At 40.8% G+C, this 21329-nt stretch overlaps 2 protein-coding genes and 1 non-coding gene across 6 annotated transcripts in view; 1 reads left to right on the top strand and 2 right to left on the bottom strand.

The window, feature by feature from the left end:
• The window catches only part of ELF1 (E74 like ETS transcription factor 1), a 104989-nt gene extending 88553 nt beyond the window's left edge, over window positions 1-16436 (bottom strand). For all 3 annotated transcript variants that reach the window (XM_072760648.1, XM_072760650.1, XM_072760652.1), the window contains exon 1: window positions 16293-16436. The gene's annotated coding sequence lies outside the window, so the exon portion shown is untranslated. The remainder of the gene's footprint in view (window positions 1-16292) is intronic.
• Window positions 16191-16262, bottom strand: TRNAE-UUC (transfer RNA glutamic acid (anticodon UUC)). Its single transcript has one exon. It is a non-coding gene; the product is annotated as a tRNA-Glu (tRNA).
• The window catches only part of WBP4 (WW domain binding protein 4), a 60232-nt gene continuing 55322 nt past the window's right edge, over window positions 16420-21329 (top strand). Inside the window, exons 1-4 of one of the 2 annotated variants that reach the window (XM_026009620.2) lie at window positions 16420-16753; window positions 18241-18313; window positions 20597-20659; window positions 20745-20868. In XM_026009620.2, the coding sequence (XP_025865405.2) occupies window positions 20808-20868 (61 nt within the window). In that variant the 5' untranslated portion in view covers window positions 16420-16753; window positions 18241-18313; window positions 20597-20659; window positions 20745-20807. Of the gene's footprint in view, window positions 16754-16827; window positions 17177-18240; window positions 18314-20596; window positions 20660-20744; window positions 20869-21329 lie in introns of those variants that run through there. The other variant, XM_026009619.2, reaches the window with a different exon arrangement.

Here is a 21329-nt window from a genome sequence, read left to right as displayed (position 1 = left end):
TGGGTTAGTCTTCCAGCTTACACCTGAACATCTCATTATGTTAATAGACAATGACCAAGATTAAAGGGAAAGAGACAGACTTGGAGACAAAAGGAGTGAACAAAAAAGAAAAACTCTCAAAAGAGTAGGACTGATTATCCGAATGTGGTCCCTTCCCTCCACTTTTGGTCTTCTGCCCCTTTTGGGCTTTTACTTATATAGCCTTCTGTCAAACTGCCCTAATTAGAAACAAACTGGTAAGTGTTTCAGTAAAAAGGAATATTCAAATAAGGTATTTAACCTACAGGCTTTCATGTTTCATAATAAGGTACAGATGGAACAATTAATGGCTTCTTTAAACTCATACTTTACAATCATCACAAAGGATACATTTTAGCGATAGCTAATACTCTTCTGCTCTTCTGCCCTACTTGAAACCTTATCAAGGGTACAAATGAAACTTTAAAACTTGAAAGTATTTTAAATTTACAGTCATTTAAGGAAACACTTCTTAGACAAATGTTCCTAATATTTTAATGTTCTCCAGATTTTTTCTTTCTTTTTTTTTTTTAGGTATGTTTCACACCAAGCTTGGACAATACGAAGCCTGAACTCACAACCCTGAGACCAAGAACTGAACCGAGACCAAGAGTCAGACACTTAATCACTCAAGTGTCTCACCTCAGTACCCCAATGTTCCCGAATTCCTATCTCCAGATGTTGCTCCTGAACTTCAGACTCTTCTATCCAACTTGACACCTCCATTCAAACGTCTAATAGTCTTCTCAAACTTAATGTATCCAAACCTGAATTCCTGATCTTCTCTCCAAAACCTACTCTACCCAGTTTTCTCCAGTTGTCTTGGTGGACAGTGAATACTTCTAGCTGCACACACCAAAACCTTGGCTATTGCCTCTTCTTTGTGTCCTACAGTCATATCCAATCTGTCAAAAAATCCTGTTGGCTCAATCTTCAAAACACACAGAGAACTAACTCTAGAATCACTCTACTTCATTGTTACTATCATGCTGCAAGCCTCTGTCAGGTCTTATTTGCATCACTGAAGTTGTCCAAGGAGCCTTCCTACTTGTGTTCTTCTTTCTCTAAAATCTAGTCTCAAAACAGCAGCCAGAAATACTCTTACTTAAAAACACAAGTCAGATTATATCACTCTCCTGTTTTAAAATCTTCCTGTAGCTCTTCTTTCCACACAAAAAATAAGTCTTCATAATAGCTTACAAGGACAAGATCCTACCCTGGCCCCCAACCTCTATGATTTTATTTCTTACTACTTCCTGCTTGATCCCTCTTTTCTAGTCCCACTGACCTCTCCTTGCTATCCTAGGAATATATCAAGCATTCTTCCCCTCTAGGTCTGTGCACAGCCTGTTCTCACTGTCAGGGAGGCTTTTTTGTTAAGATATCCAGGTAGCTAGCTCCTTTACTTCCTGTGGTGAACCACTGTAGTAATAGCTAGCTACTAAGTTGTCCAGACTTCTCAGTTTGAAATATGACTCTGCCTCTCCTCCCATCAAGAGGCAGAGTCTACTTCTCCATCCCTTAAATATGGGATTGGCCAAGTGATCTGCTTTAGCCAATGGAATAACAACAAAACACAAGCACAGTCCTAAAAAGTATAAAGACACAGGGGCTTACCCTCTCATGCTGCTGGGAATGCCTTCTGACACCAATAACATGAGAGCCACATAGAGAGGCCCCCAGCCATGCAAATAAATCCACCCTAGATTATGTATCTTGCTCCAGCTGAGTCACCTCTGATCTGAACAATCACTCAATCATATAAAATAATAAATATAAGGGATATATAATTGCTCAAAAATCATGACTTGCTCATTTAAAGCCAGGATTAAAAACCATTCTCACTATAGAATCCTATGCCATTTGCGGTAACATCCCAAACTTTTAAAAACCTCAAATATTTTGAACTTTAGAATTTAGTTTGAACCACCTTAATAAACATTTCCCAAATTTAAGGATACTAAAATAAACATGTATCATCTGCTTTACAGATTAAGAATTCAGCTGATTACAAGTTAGCGAATTAAGTCCCCAAAACTTACCAACCTCTCTCTGCCTTGACTCTTGCTACTCTTTCCCCACTACCCTTTCTCCTCATTCTTCAAGACTCTGCTAAAGTTCAGCTGAAAGAAACAATATATATACAAAACCTTAAAAAAAAAAAGTGAAAAAGGATGTCTTACAGAGCAATTAATTATCTCAAGTATCTAAATGTAGGAACAGACAGATTAAATGGAATAGGATATTTTAAAAAAAGACATCTGATACTCTGGGGGCTTCTGGGTGGCTCAGTCAGTTTGACATTTGACTCTTGATCTCAGCCCAGGTCTTGATCTCAGGGTCATGAGTTCTAAGTCCAGCATGGAGCCCAATTAAAAGAAAAAAACAAAAAAAAAGACATCTGATACTCTTAAAATATCAGATACTGTATACAAACACAGATTATTAAAAATGGCATCAAGGACACCTTGATGGTTTAGTCAGTGGAGCATATGACTCTTGATCTTGGGGCTGTGATTTTGAGCCCCACGTTGGGTATAGAGATTATTTAAAAATAAAATCTTTATTAAAAAATGGCATAAACAAAAACATTAAACTCTATTTTGTTGCAGAAAAACACATACTGAAGGGAAGACTGTTCATTAGACCGTATTTGCTAATGATCTCAAACTACCCCTAATCTTGAAAAAAAAAAAATCCCTGTATCACATTATTCCAATTAAATATTCAAAAACAAAAAGAAAAAGAAAAGCACAAGAAAATATAAACGTCTGTATACTATTTGGTAAGAAATGTCTTCCTATGTCTGACACAAATAGCAGTAAAAAGATAAGGAAAGAATGACATCTGACTACACAGAAATTTAAAACCACTATAACCAAAGCCAAGGAAAAGGAAAAACATGAGGAAAATGTGACTAAAAGTTCTATAAAAACAAAACAAAACAAAACAAAAGGTAGTCTTGGGTTTGGCTTCAACAGCAAATACATACATTGAAACTCAGTAAGTACTTTACAAAAAATAAAGTTCACGCTCCACTTACAAAATCACAACTAAAACTGTTAGGTAACATTTTGCCTGAATGTAAGAAAGACTCTGTGATGTGGAGCTGCCACAATTCAAGTATTTAGATGGAAATGTACTAATGCGTACAGTTTACTTTAGATAAAAGGATGTGTGATAAAGCAAATATCATAAAATGTTAATGGTAAAATCTAGGTGGCAGATAGATACATGAGCAAAATTTCAACTTTGTTTTATGTTTAAAAACATATGTAGTAAAATGTGAGAGAGAAAAAAACTACTATTATTGAATCTAACAGAAACATTGGGCACTGAGCACGAACATGCACTTCACAAAAGAAATGTGGCCAAACACAATAGAAAATGTTCAAAAATACTCCTTGAACCTTAGAGCAGGAAAATACCGTTTTCACCTATTAAAATAGCAAAGAATAAATTGAGTAAAAAGGGTGCAGAGGATATAAATGGTCTCATACACTTTCCATGAGAGTAAAAGTATATCATTCCAGCAGTCAATTTCACAATCAAAAAGCTTTAATGTATAGATCCTCTCACCCAGCAGTTTCATTCCTAACCATTCAAACAAAATTTAAAAATACACAAAGATGTAGATAAAGCACTATTGTTCAAAATTATAAAAAACTAGGAACAAACTGTCATTTAAGTCAGATGTGATGGAGATTATATCATCATATTGAACATACCATATTATTCAGCTGTTAAAAGATGATTATCTGTATAAAATGATGCAGATATGAAAAAGTCCCCAGAATACATGTGAGTGAAATATGCAAGTTACAAACAGTACATGTCACCATACAATCAATATTTATGTATGCATGGTTCACATTTCAATATCTGAAATAGTCAACTAAGAGTTAACAGTATTTGTACTGTTAGGATTTTTTTGATCTTGGGGCACCTGGGTGGCTCAGTTAGTTAAGCAGCTGCCTTTGGCTCAGGTCATGATCCCAGGGTTCTGGGACTAAGACCAGGGTTGGGCTCTCTGCTCAGCGGGGAGCTTGCTTCTCCCTCACCCTCTGCCCATCCCTCCTGCTCATGCTCTAATAAATAAATAAAATCTTTTAAAAAAAGATCTTTATGATCTTTATTGTTTGTTATTTGGTATTTAAGTAGGTTCTATGTGCCTGGCACTGTTCTGTAGACTCAGGATACAGTTTACTAATAGATTCATGTGAACAAACTCAGGCACAGTCCCTGCCGACATATGAAGAAATCAACAAAGTGACATAAAGAGTGACCAAGAAAACCTACTCTAAATAGAGACAGCCTCCCTGAAAATGTGACAGCTGCTTTAAGACTTGAAATGACAAGGAGCCAGTCATGTGCAGCAGAGGCTGGGGAGGAATACTAATAGTAAAGGAAGTTACAGGAGCAAACAAAGGCAATCCAATAGGAGTAAGCACGACACTTCTTAGAGTGCAAGGAGGGAAGAAACAGAAGTGCTTACACTGAACATGTATCACGTTTACAGTGAGGAAGAAGGATCAAGTTAGTTTCATCCTAAAAACACTAAAAACTTTTAGCATTACCCAAATCATACTAGAAGACAAAATTTTCAAAATCCTTCATTCCTAAGTGCTTGCTATCATTGAAGTCAGGCTAGAGTGATTAAAAAGCATTCAAAAAATTTCAAAGTAGAGCATTCTTGGGGCAAGAGTTCTCCAAGGCCAGTCTACAGAACAGATGCATGAGAATCTTCTGAAAACATGTGCACAGTGCAAACGCATATTCGAGTCCTACTCCCAAAGTTCAAATTTATTAAGTGGGACTCAGGATTCTCCAGAAGTTAGTGCAGTGACAAAGAGACCTCCATACCTCAACAGGCCTGACCTGTTGTATATGCAGTGTATATACCTGTGTATATGCATATACCTGTGTATATGCAGTCCCAATATATACCTGTGTATATGTATATACCTGTGTATATGCAGTCCCAGAATACCATATTTAAGTTAAGTCCGTGGAAAGGTCACATTTGCATTCAGTAGACTCTATTTAGGAAATAAGCAAGGCACGTAATAGGTTTTTCAACATTTTATAAGCCCCAAAAAAGATATTCTTTAAATTCAAACTTTTCCTTAAAAACTCCAATCATTTGGGGCACCTGGGTGGCTCAGTGGTTGAACATCTGCCTTTGGCTCAGGTCATGACCCCAGGGTCCCCGAAAGGAGCCTGCTTCTCCCTCTGCCTCTCTCTGTCTCTCATGAATAAATAAAATCTTTAAAAAGCAACAACAAAAACTTCAACCATTTGACAACCCTAAATCCATCTACCACCATTCTTTCTTACTCTCTTCACAGTCAAACTTCCTGAAAGATTTTTCTATATTCCATTTCTTCATTTCCCACTCATCCTTTGACTCATTCTAATCTAATCTAATCCTACCTCTATTAAACCACTAAATCTGTTAAGTCAATGACCACACAGGGCTAAACCCAATTAATGCTTTGGAACTTGTTTTGTTAGACCTAATAAATGCTCTCTCCAGGTTTTCCCACAATTCTAGGCTACTTTTTCCTTAATCTTCTCTGTCCCACCTCCACTACCTCACCACAGAACACAAGAGGTTCTAAAGATTCTACTGAAAGGCCTCGTCTCTCTCCAGATTCTTCCTGGGCAAATCCATTCATTTTTAGGGCTTCAATTGCCAAGTCAGAGAGTAAAGGTGAAAATCACCTCTGCTCAATTGCCCTTGACAATCCCTCTAAATTCACTGAAGTACACTTTACTTCATCAAGAAGTCACACTAGCAACCAATATACCACCTGAATAAATATGTAACTGAACCATTTTTCCCTCTGGCATTCAAGCACCAGATTAAGTAGGTAATTCATATTTAAAAGCCACATCGTATGAAAAGATACAGGATTTTTCTCTTCTGCACTCCATCTATCTCCCTACTCCCTCCTTTAAAACCCATCAATGTTGGGGCATTTGGGTGGCTCAGTGGTCTGCCTTTGGCTCAGGCTGTGATTCCAGGGTCCTCTCCCTCGGGGAGTCTGCTTCTCCCTCTACCTTTGTCTCTGCGCTCTCTGTGTGTCTCTCATGAATAAGTAAATAAATGGTCTTTTAAAAAAAAAAAACCATCAGTCTACCATCTCTGCTTAAGATAATATTCAAATACTTAGGGAGGCCTACATTGCCTTATAAGATCTGATACATGCCCTGGTCATCCCCCTGCACTTTCCACACACCACAGTCCTCAGGGCCTTCTTTCATCTCCCAATGGATATATACTTTCTTTATCTGCTTTGAGGCTTTTGCAAAATGTTACTCCCTGAAGCCTTCCCTCCTTTTCAGCTCCCCTCTTCCTCCCAGCCACTGCTTACTCATCCTTCAGGTCTCTACTTAAATGTCATCTTCTTGGAGAAATCTTTTCAGTGTAGCCTTTTCACCTACTACTCTGCTAGGGATCTCCCTAGTAGGCGTGTAACATGCAAGCACACTTTTTAACTTGTTCCATCAATATCCATTTCCTAAACTGTAAGCTTCATGAGGATCTTGTCTGATTTCTCATAGTTCTATCCCTACCACCTAACACCTGAGTATCCACCAAATTAGTAACTTCAATCTTCAATTAGCAATAGAAGTTCTTATAATCTTACCATTTGCATTTCCAAATATAAATTCAAATTTGCTTTAAAAAAAACTACAGTAAAATATAAAGTTTACCATCTTAACCATTTTTAAGTGTATGGTTTAGTGGCAATAAGTATATTCATACTGTTATGCAATCTCCAGAACTCTTTTCATCTTGCAAAACTGAAACTCAATACCCATTAAACAAATCCCATTTCCCCCTCCCCCAACCCCCAGCAGTCATCATCACTGATTTCTGTCTATGATTTTTGTCTACACTTGGTACCACAAGTAAGTGGAATCATGCAGTATTTGTCTTTTTGTGATTGTGATTAGTTTATTTCACTCAGCATGATGTCCTCCAAGTTTATCCATATTGTAGCAAATTGCAAAATATCCTTCCCTTTTAAGACTGAAAAGTATTCCACTACATGTATACACATTGTTTATCCATTAATCCACTCCAGAACACTTGGGTTATTTCCACCTCTTGGCTATTGTGAATAATTTTGCTGTGAACATGGATATACAGAGTCTCTGAGACTCTTATTTCTTTGGGGTATATAGCCAGAAATGGGATTGCAAGATCATATAGTAATTCTATTTCAAATTTTTTGAGGAACCACCCTATTGCTTTCCATAGTGGCTGCGGCGTTTTTACATTCCCATGAATAGTACACAAGGGTTCCAATTTCTCCACATTCTCTCCAACACTTGTTATTTCCTGTCTTGTTTTATAGCAGCCATTCTAATGAGTGTGAGGTTCTGCTTTTATATAAACTTTATGTGCTTTCTTTCTCCTACAAAGCTGTGATAAAAAAAAAAAGGCTCCCTTAAAACATATACCATAAACTAACCCAAGAACATTCTAGAAGGTATTAAAAATGGAAAAGAGACAGTCTTTGAAAGCAGGATTTTAAGGAATAATAAAATTGTGGTTCATGTGCAATGGCAAAAAAAAAAAAAAAGACAAGGGAAAACAAATAAATAGCATTCCTACTCACATCTAAATTCCCTGATGCCAACTGCCTGCTTGGAATTCCTTAAGCCTATGTCTTGCCTTCCATCACAATACTTCCCCTCACTCTTACCCCTACCTGTGTACCTTCCCAGAGTATTAGAACTCTGCTCTGTCTGCAATCAATCTCTTCTCATAGGCTTCCTTTCTACTTCAGCTCTTATACTTGGGTCAGTGCCTGGCCCTACTCAGTGGGTGATTGAGTGACGGCCCTAACCTTTCCAGTTAATAGGGTCATTTGTGTCCCTTGGCATAAGGGAGTATCAGTGATAACTACAGATGTCAGGAAAGCTAGGGTAAAACAAATCCCATTACAACCTTGAAAGTTTGAATAAAATGTTTAATTAAGTCTGGAAACACATAAAAAGCTACACACAAACCAATATATCAACACATCCTCAACCAGAAATGTATCCTGGTCTTGAGATTTTAAATCCAAAAGAAAGCCTAAATTAAAAGAATAAACTACAAATGAAGATTTAAGACTGTCTAGAAGGACTGTCTGGACGCAGAAGTCACTAGCTAAGTACCTCCCAGAGATCTAAAATAAAGCAAAAACAAAAACAAAACAAACACTTTTAAATCAAAGTTATTTAATACCAAGTAGTCTGCATTCAAAAATAAAATTTTAGGGATGCCTGGGTGGCTCAGTGGTTTAACGCCTGCCTTCAGCCCAAGGTGTGATCCTGGGGACCCGGGATCAAGTCCCACGTCAGGCTCCCTGCATGGAGCCTGCTTCTCCCTCTGCCTGTGTCTCTGCCTCTCTCTCTCACTGTGTTTCTCATGAATAAATAAATATTTTTTAAAAATAAAAATAAAATAAAATTTTAAATTTGCACACATAGGCCCATGCACGAAAATTATGAAACAGCTGTTATTCTTTTACCAAAATTCAAGTCATCTATACTGGAATTACTTTTCAGAGAACAAAATGTTTTATATTTACATTAGTGAAAATGAACCCAGGTACGAAAAATAAAAGGAAACACTAACCACTATTAAACCTAAAATAGTCAACATTCCAGCATGAAAAGGCACATACTATGCAATAAAAAGGTGTAGGCTAAATATCAAACTAAAAATCTTTATGTACGTTCAATGTCATTTACAGTTTTAAAAATGATAGGATAATGAAATTACTACTAATGATAAAAAAACATAAATGCATCTTTAACTTAACTGGCTCTGTCCCAATACTAGGGAAAGAAACAAATGAACCATGAAGTATTTTGACAGTTTCTTTCCTTACCTTGAACAACATCTAAACAATACTGTTTTTTTATACAGCAACATACCTCATAAACCTAGATAAACATTTGCATTTTCATGATTCATAGTCTACTTCATGTAAATTAGAGTATACATCAATTGTAGAAACTAAGATAAAATGTTGCAAAATAAATTTATGAAAGTCACAGCCAGTCAAAAGGTTAAATAAAATGAAACCATTTAAAGTGTATCATCATATGTGTCATGCCACACTGACAAAAACTCAGAGAAGTATCTAATTATTTAAAATTATTAACATTCTATTTGAAAACCATTTCATTACCAAAATGTAAGGTCCCTAAGGTGAAGTATCAGATAACGTAAGGGACGAGGGGCCCAGCTGATACTTCATCCATTCTCTTCCTCAGCCTGGATATCACATTCAGAAAGAATGCACAATTGCTGACCTCAGAATGCTGCTTCAACCCACTTCTGCTTTACTGTTAACACAAATTTCAAGTGCTAAATGGCTGGCTACTCCACCCCTCCTGACACCTCAGGGAATACAAGCTATTTACAACATTAGGCTGTAAACAGCTCTTCTGCTGGGAAAGTTTTATTTTGTCCAGTTCTAGATGGAACCATTTCCTGAGTTGCAGGGAGCAAATAAGTCTTTCACAATCACAATTTCATTATGATTCAAGCAAGTTTACCAGTTTAATTTGTGAGCAGACTACCCTTCTAAATAAGTAACATAGAACAAACTCCAAATTGTTTACATAAATACAATTAATTTATCAAAGCCTGGAGAAGGTCTCACAATAAAATCCAACGCTACAAAAAATGCAAAGGGAAGGTCACTTTCGCTTAGTCAAAGCAAAGGGGGAGGGTGGGAAGTTTTCACATATTTCTCAAGAACTACAACTTCTGAAAACAGTACCATTACGTATTATAACATAGAATGAAAAAATTAGTATAATAAAAGGAAAAAAAGACTTTTACAACATGCCACAATGTTTTAAAAAACACACTCTTTGACAGGAAATTTCTGGAGCAAAGAAGTATCTAAAAAGAATGAAGTTTCTTTACAATTCTTTAAAGTGATTGTACTCTAAATTCCCTTTATTTAAAAGCCACAGAAAAAGTTCAGAAAGCAAACTAATTTCAACTTTCCATTTAATTAACATAACCCACATATACCGATATAGAATCATAATCAGTTCTAAAATAGTGAATTTCAAATGAATGAAGTTTATTAGAATTCTTGATGATATCAAGTCTGAGTTATACTGTCCACAGGGTGGCAGTCTCACAGCCTTAAATTTGTCTCTGGATTTAATGTACAATTTTAGTATTCAAGAAGCCACACACACATACACATACAGGTGAGCAATAGCAGTTTACTGTCTGACCAACCCCAGGAGCAAAAGCTGCCTGTCCTCTCCAAAAAGAAAAACAAAAAAACATTATGCTTTCTTTTTAGGAGTATTTACTTCCTGACATCTTCAATTTCTTCCTTTTTTAACTGACCCTTTGTATTCTGCTGCAACCACCCTATTTAAAGAGAGAATAGGGACAAGGGGAGCTATTAGATTACTTCTGTACTTTGGGAGAAACCCCACCTTGCTTAAGGCTGAACCCAATGGGAGAGTGGGAACAGGAATAGAAATGGGAAGATGAGAGTGGACACTATAGACACAATCCTTCCATCCTTCAGTTCATCCTGCACACTACCACCAAATTAATTTCATCAAAACCTTTATCTTGGGGCATCTGGGTGGTTCAGTGGTTGAGCATCTGCCTTCGGCTCAGGTCGTGATCCCGGGGTCCTGGGATTCCAGTCCCACATTGGGCTCCCTGCAAGGAGTCTGCTTCTCCCTCTTCTTATGTCTCTGCCTCTCTCTGTGTGTCTCTCATGAATAAATAAATAAAATCTTAAAGGAAAAAAAAAAAACTTTACCAAAATCCCTTCTCCCACTAAGTAAATTCCTTATCTCAAAATTCAAAGACCTTCATATTCAGAACCTTCCAAAATGTCATATCTCAATGCTCTGGAAAAGTTAAGTAGATCTGTAAAAATAAATTTCACTTTGAATAAACCTCCAACTTCCTGGTTTTCATCCATTCATTCAAATAGGTTTTGAATGCTGAATGCCAAGCGCTGCTCCAGGTACTGATGATACAGAAGGGAACAAGTCAAAGTCCCTGCTTCAAAGTTATTCTCTTGACTGGACAGTCCTAAAGTTGAGAGTTAGTTGTCAGGAGTAAGGGGACAAACCCCCCAAGCACTTACAGCTCTCTTTGAGTAGAGAAGCATCACTGGAAGCATACTAGTGGTTGGAGGGGGGATGATAAAGACATGAGAGATCTGCCAGCACTGACATTGTCTGCTGCAGGCCCTAATCTATTTTTGCAGCCTATTTCCAATTCCTATCCTACTTGTACCCTCAGTTCAGCCAAAACGTGCTAGCAACTGTTAATAATGTGCCTCTGCTCCTGTCTGCTTCCTTCCTAAGGCCTCACTTTCCACCACATCATCTCCACCAGCAAAAGCCTAACCAGACTTTAAATCCCATCTCAAATGTTGCCTCCTACAGGACGCCTTTCCCCATTCACTTCACAGGAATCCAGATGTGGTATTTTGGAGATCTTCAAAGCCATATAATCTTGGCTTAGTCCTCTCTAAGCATTTATCTCACTATACATTGTATCATAATTATCTGTATAGGTTAACCTCCTCCATCAGCTATTTACTGAACACTTGCTACATTCCTGGACCATCTAGGAGATAGAATTGCAGTGTTAAATTATCCCACCAATATTTTTAAACACTTACTGTCCAAATGATAAATATAAATGATAAATATAAAATGATAATGATATCCAAATGATAAATATAAAAGGTATGACCCACCTGGGTGGGTCAGTCGGTTAAGCACCTGCCTTCAGCTCAGGTCATAATCCTAGGGTCCTGGCATCATGCCCCGCATGAGGCTCCCTGCTCATCGAGGAGTCTGCTTCTCTCTCTCCCTTTCTATCTCTGCCCCTTCCCCTCTGCTCATGCTCTATCTCTTGCTTTCTCTCTCAAAATCTTTCAAAAAAAAAAATGTAAAGACAAATATTATATACGCTTTTAATTACTTCAACTTTTTTAAAGTTTTCTTGATATAATTTATATGTTATCCCATAGTTCACCCACTCAAAAAGTAGAATTCAACATCCGGGTTACTGAGTTATGCAACCATTATAATTATTAGATTATTTTAGGACATTTCAATCACTTTAAAAAGAAACCTTATAGCTCCATTAGCAGTCACTCTTAGCCATGCCCCTGTAACCAACCACTGCCCCCTTAGCTCCCAATCCCAGGCAACCATAATCTATCCTCTTTCTTTTATAGATTTTCCTATTATGGATAGTTCATATAAATGGAATTGTATAAAATGTGGTCTTTTGAGCTGGCTTCTTCCATTTAACATAGCAGTCTTGAGACTGATCCATACTGTGATATGTATCAGTAATTCATTCTCTTCTGATGACAAATAATATTTGATTGTATAAACATATCTCACTCATCCATCCATTCAGCTGATAGACATTTGTATTCTCACCTTCTGCTCACGAAAGTGAAAAAGCTATAAACGTGTACAAGCTTTTGTGCAGACAGGTTTTAATTTCTCTCGGTATGTATCTATGAATGGAAAGGCTGGGTCATATGGTAACTCTATATTTAACTATTTTGAGGGAAGTGCCAGCCTGTTTTCTAAAGAGACTGCACATCATTCTAGGACTACCAGCACTGCATGAAGGTTCCAACTTCTTCACTATTTGAATCTTAAAGAGCAAAAATGATCTCACTATATAGTATCCTTACCCTCATGGAGCTTATACTCTAATGGAAAAGGATAAGAAATGAACAGAAACAAATGTGTTAATTTCAGATACTAAGAAAAAAGAGAAAACAAAAGAATAAAGTAACTAAAAGAAAAAGGTGATCAAGAAAGACCTCACTGAGGAGGTAATGTTGACCTGAAATATGAAGAGCTGGAGGAGGAATATTCGAGACACTGGGAACACCAAAAAAATAAAACTGAGAAAAGAACAAGTTTGGCATATTCAAGGAACAAAAAGGAAGCCAGTGTGGCTAATATATAATGAAGAGGCAGGTAGGAGGTGAATTGGGAGAGATAAGCAGAGGCCAGATAATATTCCACCATGGTAAAGTCACTGGATTTTAAAAGCCACCGTTTTTTAAACTCTTATATTTCTTTAAATATAGGTGTTCATCTGTAAAAACATTTATTTAAAGGTCAATATCTTCCGATTGCACCTAACAGTAACAAATATTAAAGAGACTACTTGGGTAAGTTATGTACCACGCAGTATTACTTTATTCTGTGGCCCAAGAGAGGACGCCTAAAACCTGACTACCAATGGCCTTTTTGGTAACCAGGCACAAGCATATGAATGAAGCCTTACAAACTTATCCCCTAGCCTTTACCAATTTAAGGTGTATGCCTTAATGACAGCAACTAGCAGTTCAGTCTTAGAATATTAAGGTCATTTTCAATAAAGCAAACTAGTAAGAACACAGTTGCAGGTAATTCTCATGATTTAGACCTACATTTCATTCTTTTGAATTGAATTCTCACTAACTGATCGCTTTTCTCATTCTGTCAATTAAAAATTAATATTCAACTGGTAAACATAAACCATGGGCACAAGTCTCTATATTGCTTAAAATTTTTTAAAATAGTAAGTCACCGCAACTCTAGTAACATAAATGCCATTCCTCTGACCAAAGAGCCTGTTTACCTAGTCAAAATTTATTAAGGTGAAATTCTCTTCTACCATCCTAGCTTGATCTCCCAGGCCTCTCCCTCTGGGCACTGTGTTCAGACGATTTGCCAGCTTCATAGTTGCTGATCCCACCCCTCCAACCCAGCCCCTCCACCTATCCATGCATCCTCCACTCCCCTCAGCTTCAAGATAGACAGACATTCCCCACCAGGAGAAATCCAACCAGTTCTTCCAGGTCCAGGGCACACCCTCTCCCTCTACCTCTCTTTGCCAGTCCTCTTTCCTGAAGTAGAACTGATGTCGCACCTCTGCGTTCCTGTAGCACTGACTTTTGTAACTCAAATACTGCCCTACTCTGACCTGGGACAGAATCATAGAGGAGTCTGAGAAATACTGTCACCAAACAAGTCCCCTCAGCACAACCTCAAATATAGAGAGTAAAGCTATTTGCAATTCCTGGGGGTGCTCAGTTGAAAATCACAACCATTTTAGCACTGTTTGGTACATATATGATACCAAGTCATCACAAAATGCAAGGTCAAGAGTCAAGCCCTCTCCGGAGACCAGCAGAGGGTCTTTCCTTCCCTTCCAAATTTCGACTGAATTCTTTAAGTAAATGGTTTCTTGGTAGCGACGCAATCCCATTCTTCATTTAAATGAAACTTCTATATAAATAAAACTTTTCCACTTGCCTTACTTCTTCAGGAATTGCCCAACAGTTCTTGCAACTCTGACGTTTCTGAATGATATGTACTATCAAGAGTTTATGGCTGTAAATCCAGAGTACAGAGAAGATGGAAGATTTACACAAGGTCAATCGCTAATCACAGGAATGAAGGAAAAGAAGATTCCATTTAGTGCTGTATTTACAACCAACTAACACGAACCCGAACATCAGGGACTTTCAAAAGCGTGTGTCATGGTTGCTTGTTCTTAAGGATTCAAATATTTGAGTTCATGAAAACATAAAACGTTTTTGGCTACGGCAAGTTTACCTACAACGTAAAAGCGATTAATCCTTCATCGTGTGAATCACATTAACAGGTTATTTCAAAGCTCACTGTACAGTTAAAATATAAAAGTCTGGAAATGCGCACACGGTCCCCCCAATCTCCTGCTCTCCTTGGTGGCACTGACCATAAACCCAAACCCAACCCACCAGACCCCCTCTCTCCGGTTTGTTCCCAGAGGCCCAACGGACTAAAAACACTATACAGCTCGCCCCATCTTCTAATTTCAGCTTGCGTTTAAGATAACGCTTTTGTTTCATTTACAGCTCACATGCTGCTGACACAGCTGCCCCTTCTTTGTAATAAACACAGGGCTTCTATATTTAAAAATACAGTGAAACTTTGTTGTGACATCCCCTCCCCAGTCTCCAGCCAATTTTCTCTCTTCCAAGCCCCACCTCCACCCCAAGATGTTCTCTGTCGGCGGAGCTCAAAACCTTACACGACACCCCACTCCCACCCCCCCTCACTTTGGAAAGTCAAATTTCTTCTTTAAAGACATCTCATCAAAAAATAAAGAAATAAAAAAATAAAGACATCTCATCATAGTGGTGGGGTTTTTGGTTTTTTTTTTTTTTTGGTTTTGTTTTGTTTTTGTTTTTTCCCTCCTCCACAGCCTGTTGTGCGCGCTTTAAAGCGGGGCGGGTGGCTCAGCGGTTTGGCGCCGCCTTCAGCCTGGGGCGGGACCCTGGGGACCCCGGATCGAGTCCCGCGACGGGCTCCCTGCGTGGAGCCTGCTTCTCTCTCTCTCTCTCTCATGAATAAATAAATAAATTTTTAAAAATCTAATTTAAAAAAATTTAAAAATAAAAATTTAAGAAAAAAATTTGGAAGGGCGGGGGGGGGGGATTCCCTTCCCCAGAGGCCTCCCCAGGCGGCCGCACTCGAGTCTGCGGCACTTTTTTTTTTTTTTTTTTTTTCCTCGGTGCCGCCAGCGCCCCTCAGGTCGGGCTCGGCCGCCGCGGGACTGCCGGGCGCACACGCGGCCGCTCGGGCGGTGACCCGGGGGCACCGGGACTCTCCGGGCCGCCCCGCCGCCGCGCCCCGCCACACGCGGCTTTGTGCCACCGCGGGGGGGGGGGGGTCCTCCTCCGTCAACAGCCGCTGAGGGGGAACCAGCACTTCGAACGGGGCGCGGGGCGGGGGGCGAACACCCCCCCCCCCCCGCGTCCCTGGGGCGGGTCTGGAAGCCGCCGAGGGTGTGGGCCCCGGGAGGGGGGGCGCTGGGAGGAGATAAGGCGCGGCCAGAGTTAATCATCACCTCGCGAGCGTCTGGAAAAGGGCGACTCGGGGCCCTGGAAAGTGAAACTCCTTCCCGGAGGCTCAGCACCGCCCGCCCGGCCGGCACGGGTCGTCGAGTCCCTCACTACCACACGAAGGTTTTTTTCTTTCTTTTTTTTTTGTTTTTGTTTTTTCACCCACTCCTCACAAGAGCCCAAACTATTGGAAATAAAGTTAGTGAATCTTCCCATTCCGTTTAAAAAAAAAAAAAAAAAAAAGTTACAACGTTCCCATACCGGGAGTCGAACCCGGGCCGCCTGGGTGAAAACCAGGAATCCTAACCGCTAGACCATATGGGAAGTGCTGGCAGGGACGCGGCCGCGACTCACCTGACAAGCGCACGCGCCCCCGCGGCCTCGGCTCCGCCGCCCCGCGCGCCGCCGCCGCCGCCGCCGCCGCTGCGCCCCTCAGCCGCCGCCGCCGCCGCCGCCCACGCGCTCCGCCAGCGAAGGAACCAGCGCGGCCCGTGCGCGCGGGCGTCGCGGGGGCGGGGCGGGGCCGCTCCACCGCCTCCGGAAAGTTCTGAGGCGAAGCCGGGCCCCTCGCGGCCCCGAGAGCAGCTGCTTCCCCGCTCGGTTCCCGGCTCCGCCGACGGCCCCCGCCCCCGCCCCGCCCCGGGGCGCCCCGCCGCGCCCCGCCTACAGGTCCGGGCCGCTGCGCCGGCCAAAGTGCGTGCGGACTAGTTGGCAAAAGTTGAGGGCGGCGACGTCTCGGGGAACAGCTGTTCGCGTTCGGGGCGGAGGCGGCGCGCGAGCTCCCTGGCCGCGAGCCAGCGAGCCTAGAAGGACGTGTAGGTTCTGGATCCCGGAGGGAGAGACAGAGAGAGACAGAGACGGGGCGGGGGGAGGGGAGGGACGCCCCCGTCCTCCGGCTCGGGTCCCGTCGCGCGTTCGCCCCTGGCCGGTGACCTCAACCCCTTTATACCGCCCCCGCCTCCCGGGCGCCCGCAGCCCCGCCCCGTCGGGGGAGGGGCAGGGGAAGGGAGGAGATTCCGAACGCGGATTGAGTCTCCGCGGCACCCGTAGTTGGGAACCGGGGAACCCTGGTCCCGGGCCGCGGAGGGAGGCGTCCCGGCTTGGGAGGCGCGGGTGGGCCTCGCGGCGCGCCGGGCTCCGGGCGGCCCCGCGTGGGGGACACGAGCTGGAGCCGGACCCCCCCCGCCGTCCCCCCGGGGAAGGGGCGGCGACGCGCGGAGCGACTGAGCCACGGTCATGTGAGTCGGATGTCGGGCTCTGAACAACGAGGCGTTGTTGCTCTGGGCGGCCCTTTCTCCGCCGGGTCTCGCCCCATCCACCCCCCCCCCCCCGCCTCTTTCTCCTCCTCCTCCTCCTCCTCGGGCTGGAGGCGTGACGGAGCTGCTCTTAACTCGCTCGGGACCGGCCGCGGACCGGCAGGGCCGGTTCTCTGGGCGGCTGGAGGTGCTGCCCCGCGGAGCGCCCCGGGGGCCTGGAGCGCGCGCGGGCTTGCCGGGGGAGGCGGGCGGTGCGGGCGGAGGGGCCGGACCCCCCCCGTGCCTCCCCCGCTTGCACAGGCGGGGGTCGCCAGCACCCGGTTCCTTGCCGCAGCGCTGGAACCCTGGGGAATTGCGAAACTTTAGGGTCGGAACGCCGCCTTCTCCGGGTAGAAACGGGCGGTCTCGGTTACTTAGCATAGTGACCCCCCCCCCCCCCCCCGGGTTCTTGCAGGCTGAGAGGTCCCTAGGCTCTTCCAGCTCTCCTGCCCTGAGGCTCAAGAACAAATTGCATTGACTGATGGTCTCCGAGGAACCGGTCTGCCCCCAGAGGAGTCTTGTTCTTTGTTCTTTGGGTGGAAATAACTCGGCTGAAAGCAAACTTTTTGCGTTTTTCTTCGGGCCTCCCAGTAAGGCAAACCTACCCCCCCCCCCCCCCAAAATGCCAGAAAGGCATAGAGGAATCTTTTGCAAGATGTTTTCTTGTTTCTTCACACTGATGACAGTGGCCACTGAAAAAAACAAAAAAAAGGAAAAAAAAAAGAAAACACTTTTTTTTTTTTAAGCAATTTCATTTAAGGGAGTTTTATTTTTGTTTTATTTTTTTAAGGGAGTTTTAAATCCCGTGCAGACTTTTTTTTTTTTCTTTTATAGTGGCAACAGTTTCAGCTTAACTGCTGCAGTGAGATAAGTACAACAGGGTAATGTGTGATGAGAGGAGAACCGGTAGCAGAGGCTTATGTTCTAGACTCGAAGAGGACGTAAAAAACACGCCCAGTTTCACCTTCTTAAATTGTGAACTTAAGACCTGTTTTTCCCTTTTTCAGGGCAGACTACTGGAAGTCGCAGCCAAAGAAGTTCTGTGATTACTGCAAGTGTTGGATAGCGGACAATAGGCCTGTATGATAATTCCACTGTTAAAAATACCGTTTTCCTGTGTTTTGTGGGTTTTTTGTTTTTTGTTTTTTTTATCTAAACTCAGTATTTACGAAGCACCTTCATAGACCTTGCTCCTGATTTTTCAAAACATTGAAAGATGTCTCTTTTCATTTCTTGTAGGAAAGCTTCTTCCTTTTCATCCTTAAACTAGATTATGATATTAAGACAAATTATTTCTCTGTGGTCCATTAGTCACATTCAGAAAATGGACATTGGGGCAGCCTGGGTGGCTCAGTGGTTTAGCACCGCCTTCAGCCCGGGGGTGTGATCCTGGGGTCCCGGAATAGTCCCGCTCAGGCTCCCTGCATGTAGCCTGTTTCTCCCTCTGCCTGTGTCTCTGCCTCTCTGTGTGTGTCTCTCTGAATAAATAAATAAAATCTTTAAAAAATAAAATAAAAGATAAAGAAAATGGACATTAAGTGGATAATCTCATCCATATTTATCCATAATGATGATGTGTTGTTTGTAATAGGACCATATACAGAGAAACAAAAGGGCAAAGCCCTTAATATGTAAAAGGAAACATTATCATAGTTTATTTTGTATCTTTTCTACCTCATAGGTAATGAAATATGTTTGCAGAGCTTTATAGCTATAAATGGTTAAATTTAATAAACAAATGGTTAAATTTTAAAGAATATGAAAATAGCTCTGTTACATACCTTATTACTGTATCTCTTAATCTTGATTAAACTTTTAAGACTTAAAAAGCACCACTGATTTTTTTTTCCCCTTTAGGTTCCTGTCGTTATAATGTATACATAGTACATAAACGCTAGGGTATTTTTTAAAGGTATATTCACATCTTACTTGATAGAGATGCACACAGAACAGAACAGTAGCTGTGTTTTTAACAATGTCATGTCTTTGGTAGAGTAGACATTTATTTACTACTGCCTATAAGGAGTTTGGGGATATTTTTTCCAGGTTTTATTATGGTTTTGCATCTTTTAAATAGTTGCTAAAGTTCTCAGCCGTCTTGTTTAACTTAGGCAATCCTTACACATAAATGCCAAAAATCTTGAAATCTATACAAATCGCCGATAGTTTCTCTTTCTTTGAGGTACCCTAGCAGCTCAATGAATATTAGGAATCATGAAGAGTAAATAATCCCTTTTAGGATAATCTTTCTTCTCCTTGGATTGCTAATATACATCAATTTAACCTTTAATTAGAAACAAAGTTTGTTTTCAAATGTGCCCTTAATATCCTTTGTATGGTGTAATTAACTTTAAGAAACCCGATACATGAGAAATAGATGATCCTTTGTTTTACAATGTCTCCCTTTAAGAGGAGTTCGTGGTAGTACCTTAGGATAGCTTAGCTAAGATTTGATTGACAAAATTTATATTCCAAAGTTTACCAGAAATTTCTTATTGCATACAACCAGACATTTGTAATTTAGGGAGCATTCTTTGCTGTTTTAAATAAGTAATAACATTTACTCACTCCTTTGTCCCATCCAGTCACCATCATTCTTTGTAGGTTACTGCAAAGAACATTTTGTTGTGCATTCTTCATTGTTTTTGATGCATATACAGTTATTATTCCAACATACATAAAAATGGTAGGATATCATACACACCACCCTTTACCATAGTTTGGTGTGTGTTTGTTTTTCTAATTGAACAGTAAGTCTTGGAGCGCTTTCCACATGAGTATATAGGGAGCTTTGTTCTCTATTCCAGCAGCCAAATTTTGGTAGATAGTTCCAGATTTTCCTCCATAGGAGTTGTACATTTTGTACCATTACTACATTGTATAAAAAATATTTGTTTACAATTTAGAAGGAATTCCTTACTGTCTTTTCTCCCAATTTGGAGGAGTAAAGTTCTAAGCGTTATTGTTTATTCTCTGTGTCTCTAGAGCATTGCAAATACTTACTGGTTTTGACATTTTTTGTTGAGAAGTATTTCTTGAGGTGGTTATTTTTTTCCACTCCTCATTTGGCTTCATGTCTTGTTTGAGTCCTGCTTACAATCATATTCACTAGATAAGTCATCAAGGGTACCTTGGGTTTTTCTCCATTTATATGGTCATCATAGTTTATTTTAAGCACCTGAGGGTATAATAATAAATAATTTGGTTCGGTTCCCTGGCATCATTTAATAAAAAGAACCAATTTGCATTAAAATTATTTTTGTCAGTCGTTTTTATTTCAGTTTTGGTATGTTCTATCCCCATATTTACTGTGAACATTATGATGTTTATGATGCTTTCCTTGCATTTTTTCTTTTATTCAAGAGCGTTGAATTTCACGAAAGAGGAAAAAATCATAAGGAAAATGTGGCAAAGAGGATTAGTGAGGTAATTTTATTTCTTTCTTTGCCAGTTTTTCTATGTAAATATCAGTCCTTTATCTGACTTTCACTTTTATATGTGTCTTCCATAGATTAAACAGAAAAGTCTGGATAAGGCAAAGGAAGAAGAAAAGGCATCAAAGGAGTTTGCCGCAATGGAGGCAGCTGCCCTGAAAGCATACCAAGAGGATTTGAAAAGGCTTGGCTTGGAGTCAGGTAAAAAAGCAGCCAGCATGTTTTAAAACTAACATCAGAGGTCATGCTCAGTGAGCTTTTATTGTTTCCATAAAGAGGTTATACACTCAGGGTAAACTCTTAGTCCTTTTCCTATGCATCATAGTTGTATTTAGACTGTGGGACTTGGGTCATGCACTTTTGTTTTACTTTTAAACTTCATCTTTTTACACCTCCATTCACAACCATACTACCTTGGTGGTTAGCTAGTCCTGATTCTGTCTTAGGTCAGTGTTCATTTCAGACACAGTTGAGTTTTTTAGGTATTTGGCTAAAAGGAGCTATTCATTAAAAAATAGGCCTTGCATTATAACCATGGTTTGCTTTATCCATATGGTTAAAACTATGAATTACATTTGTATGATTGAGTTATAGTGAATTAGCCTTTTGTGGACAAATTTACTGTTTTCACTGCTGGAAGGTAGATAACTTTTATAATTGGA

Source organism: Vulpes vulpes, chromosome 6, assembly GCF_048418805.1.
Source record: "Vulpes vulpes isolate BD-2025 chromosome 6, VulVul3, whole genome shotgun sequence".
NCBI classification, from domain to species: Eukaryota; Metazoa; Chordata; class Mammalia; order Carnivora; family Canidae; genus Vulpes; species Vulpes vulpes.
The sequence above is the reverse complement of the archived record's forward strand: the minus strand, read 5'-3'. Positions and strand labels throughout refer to the sequence as shown.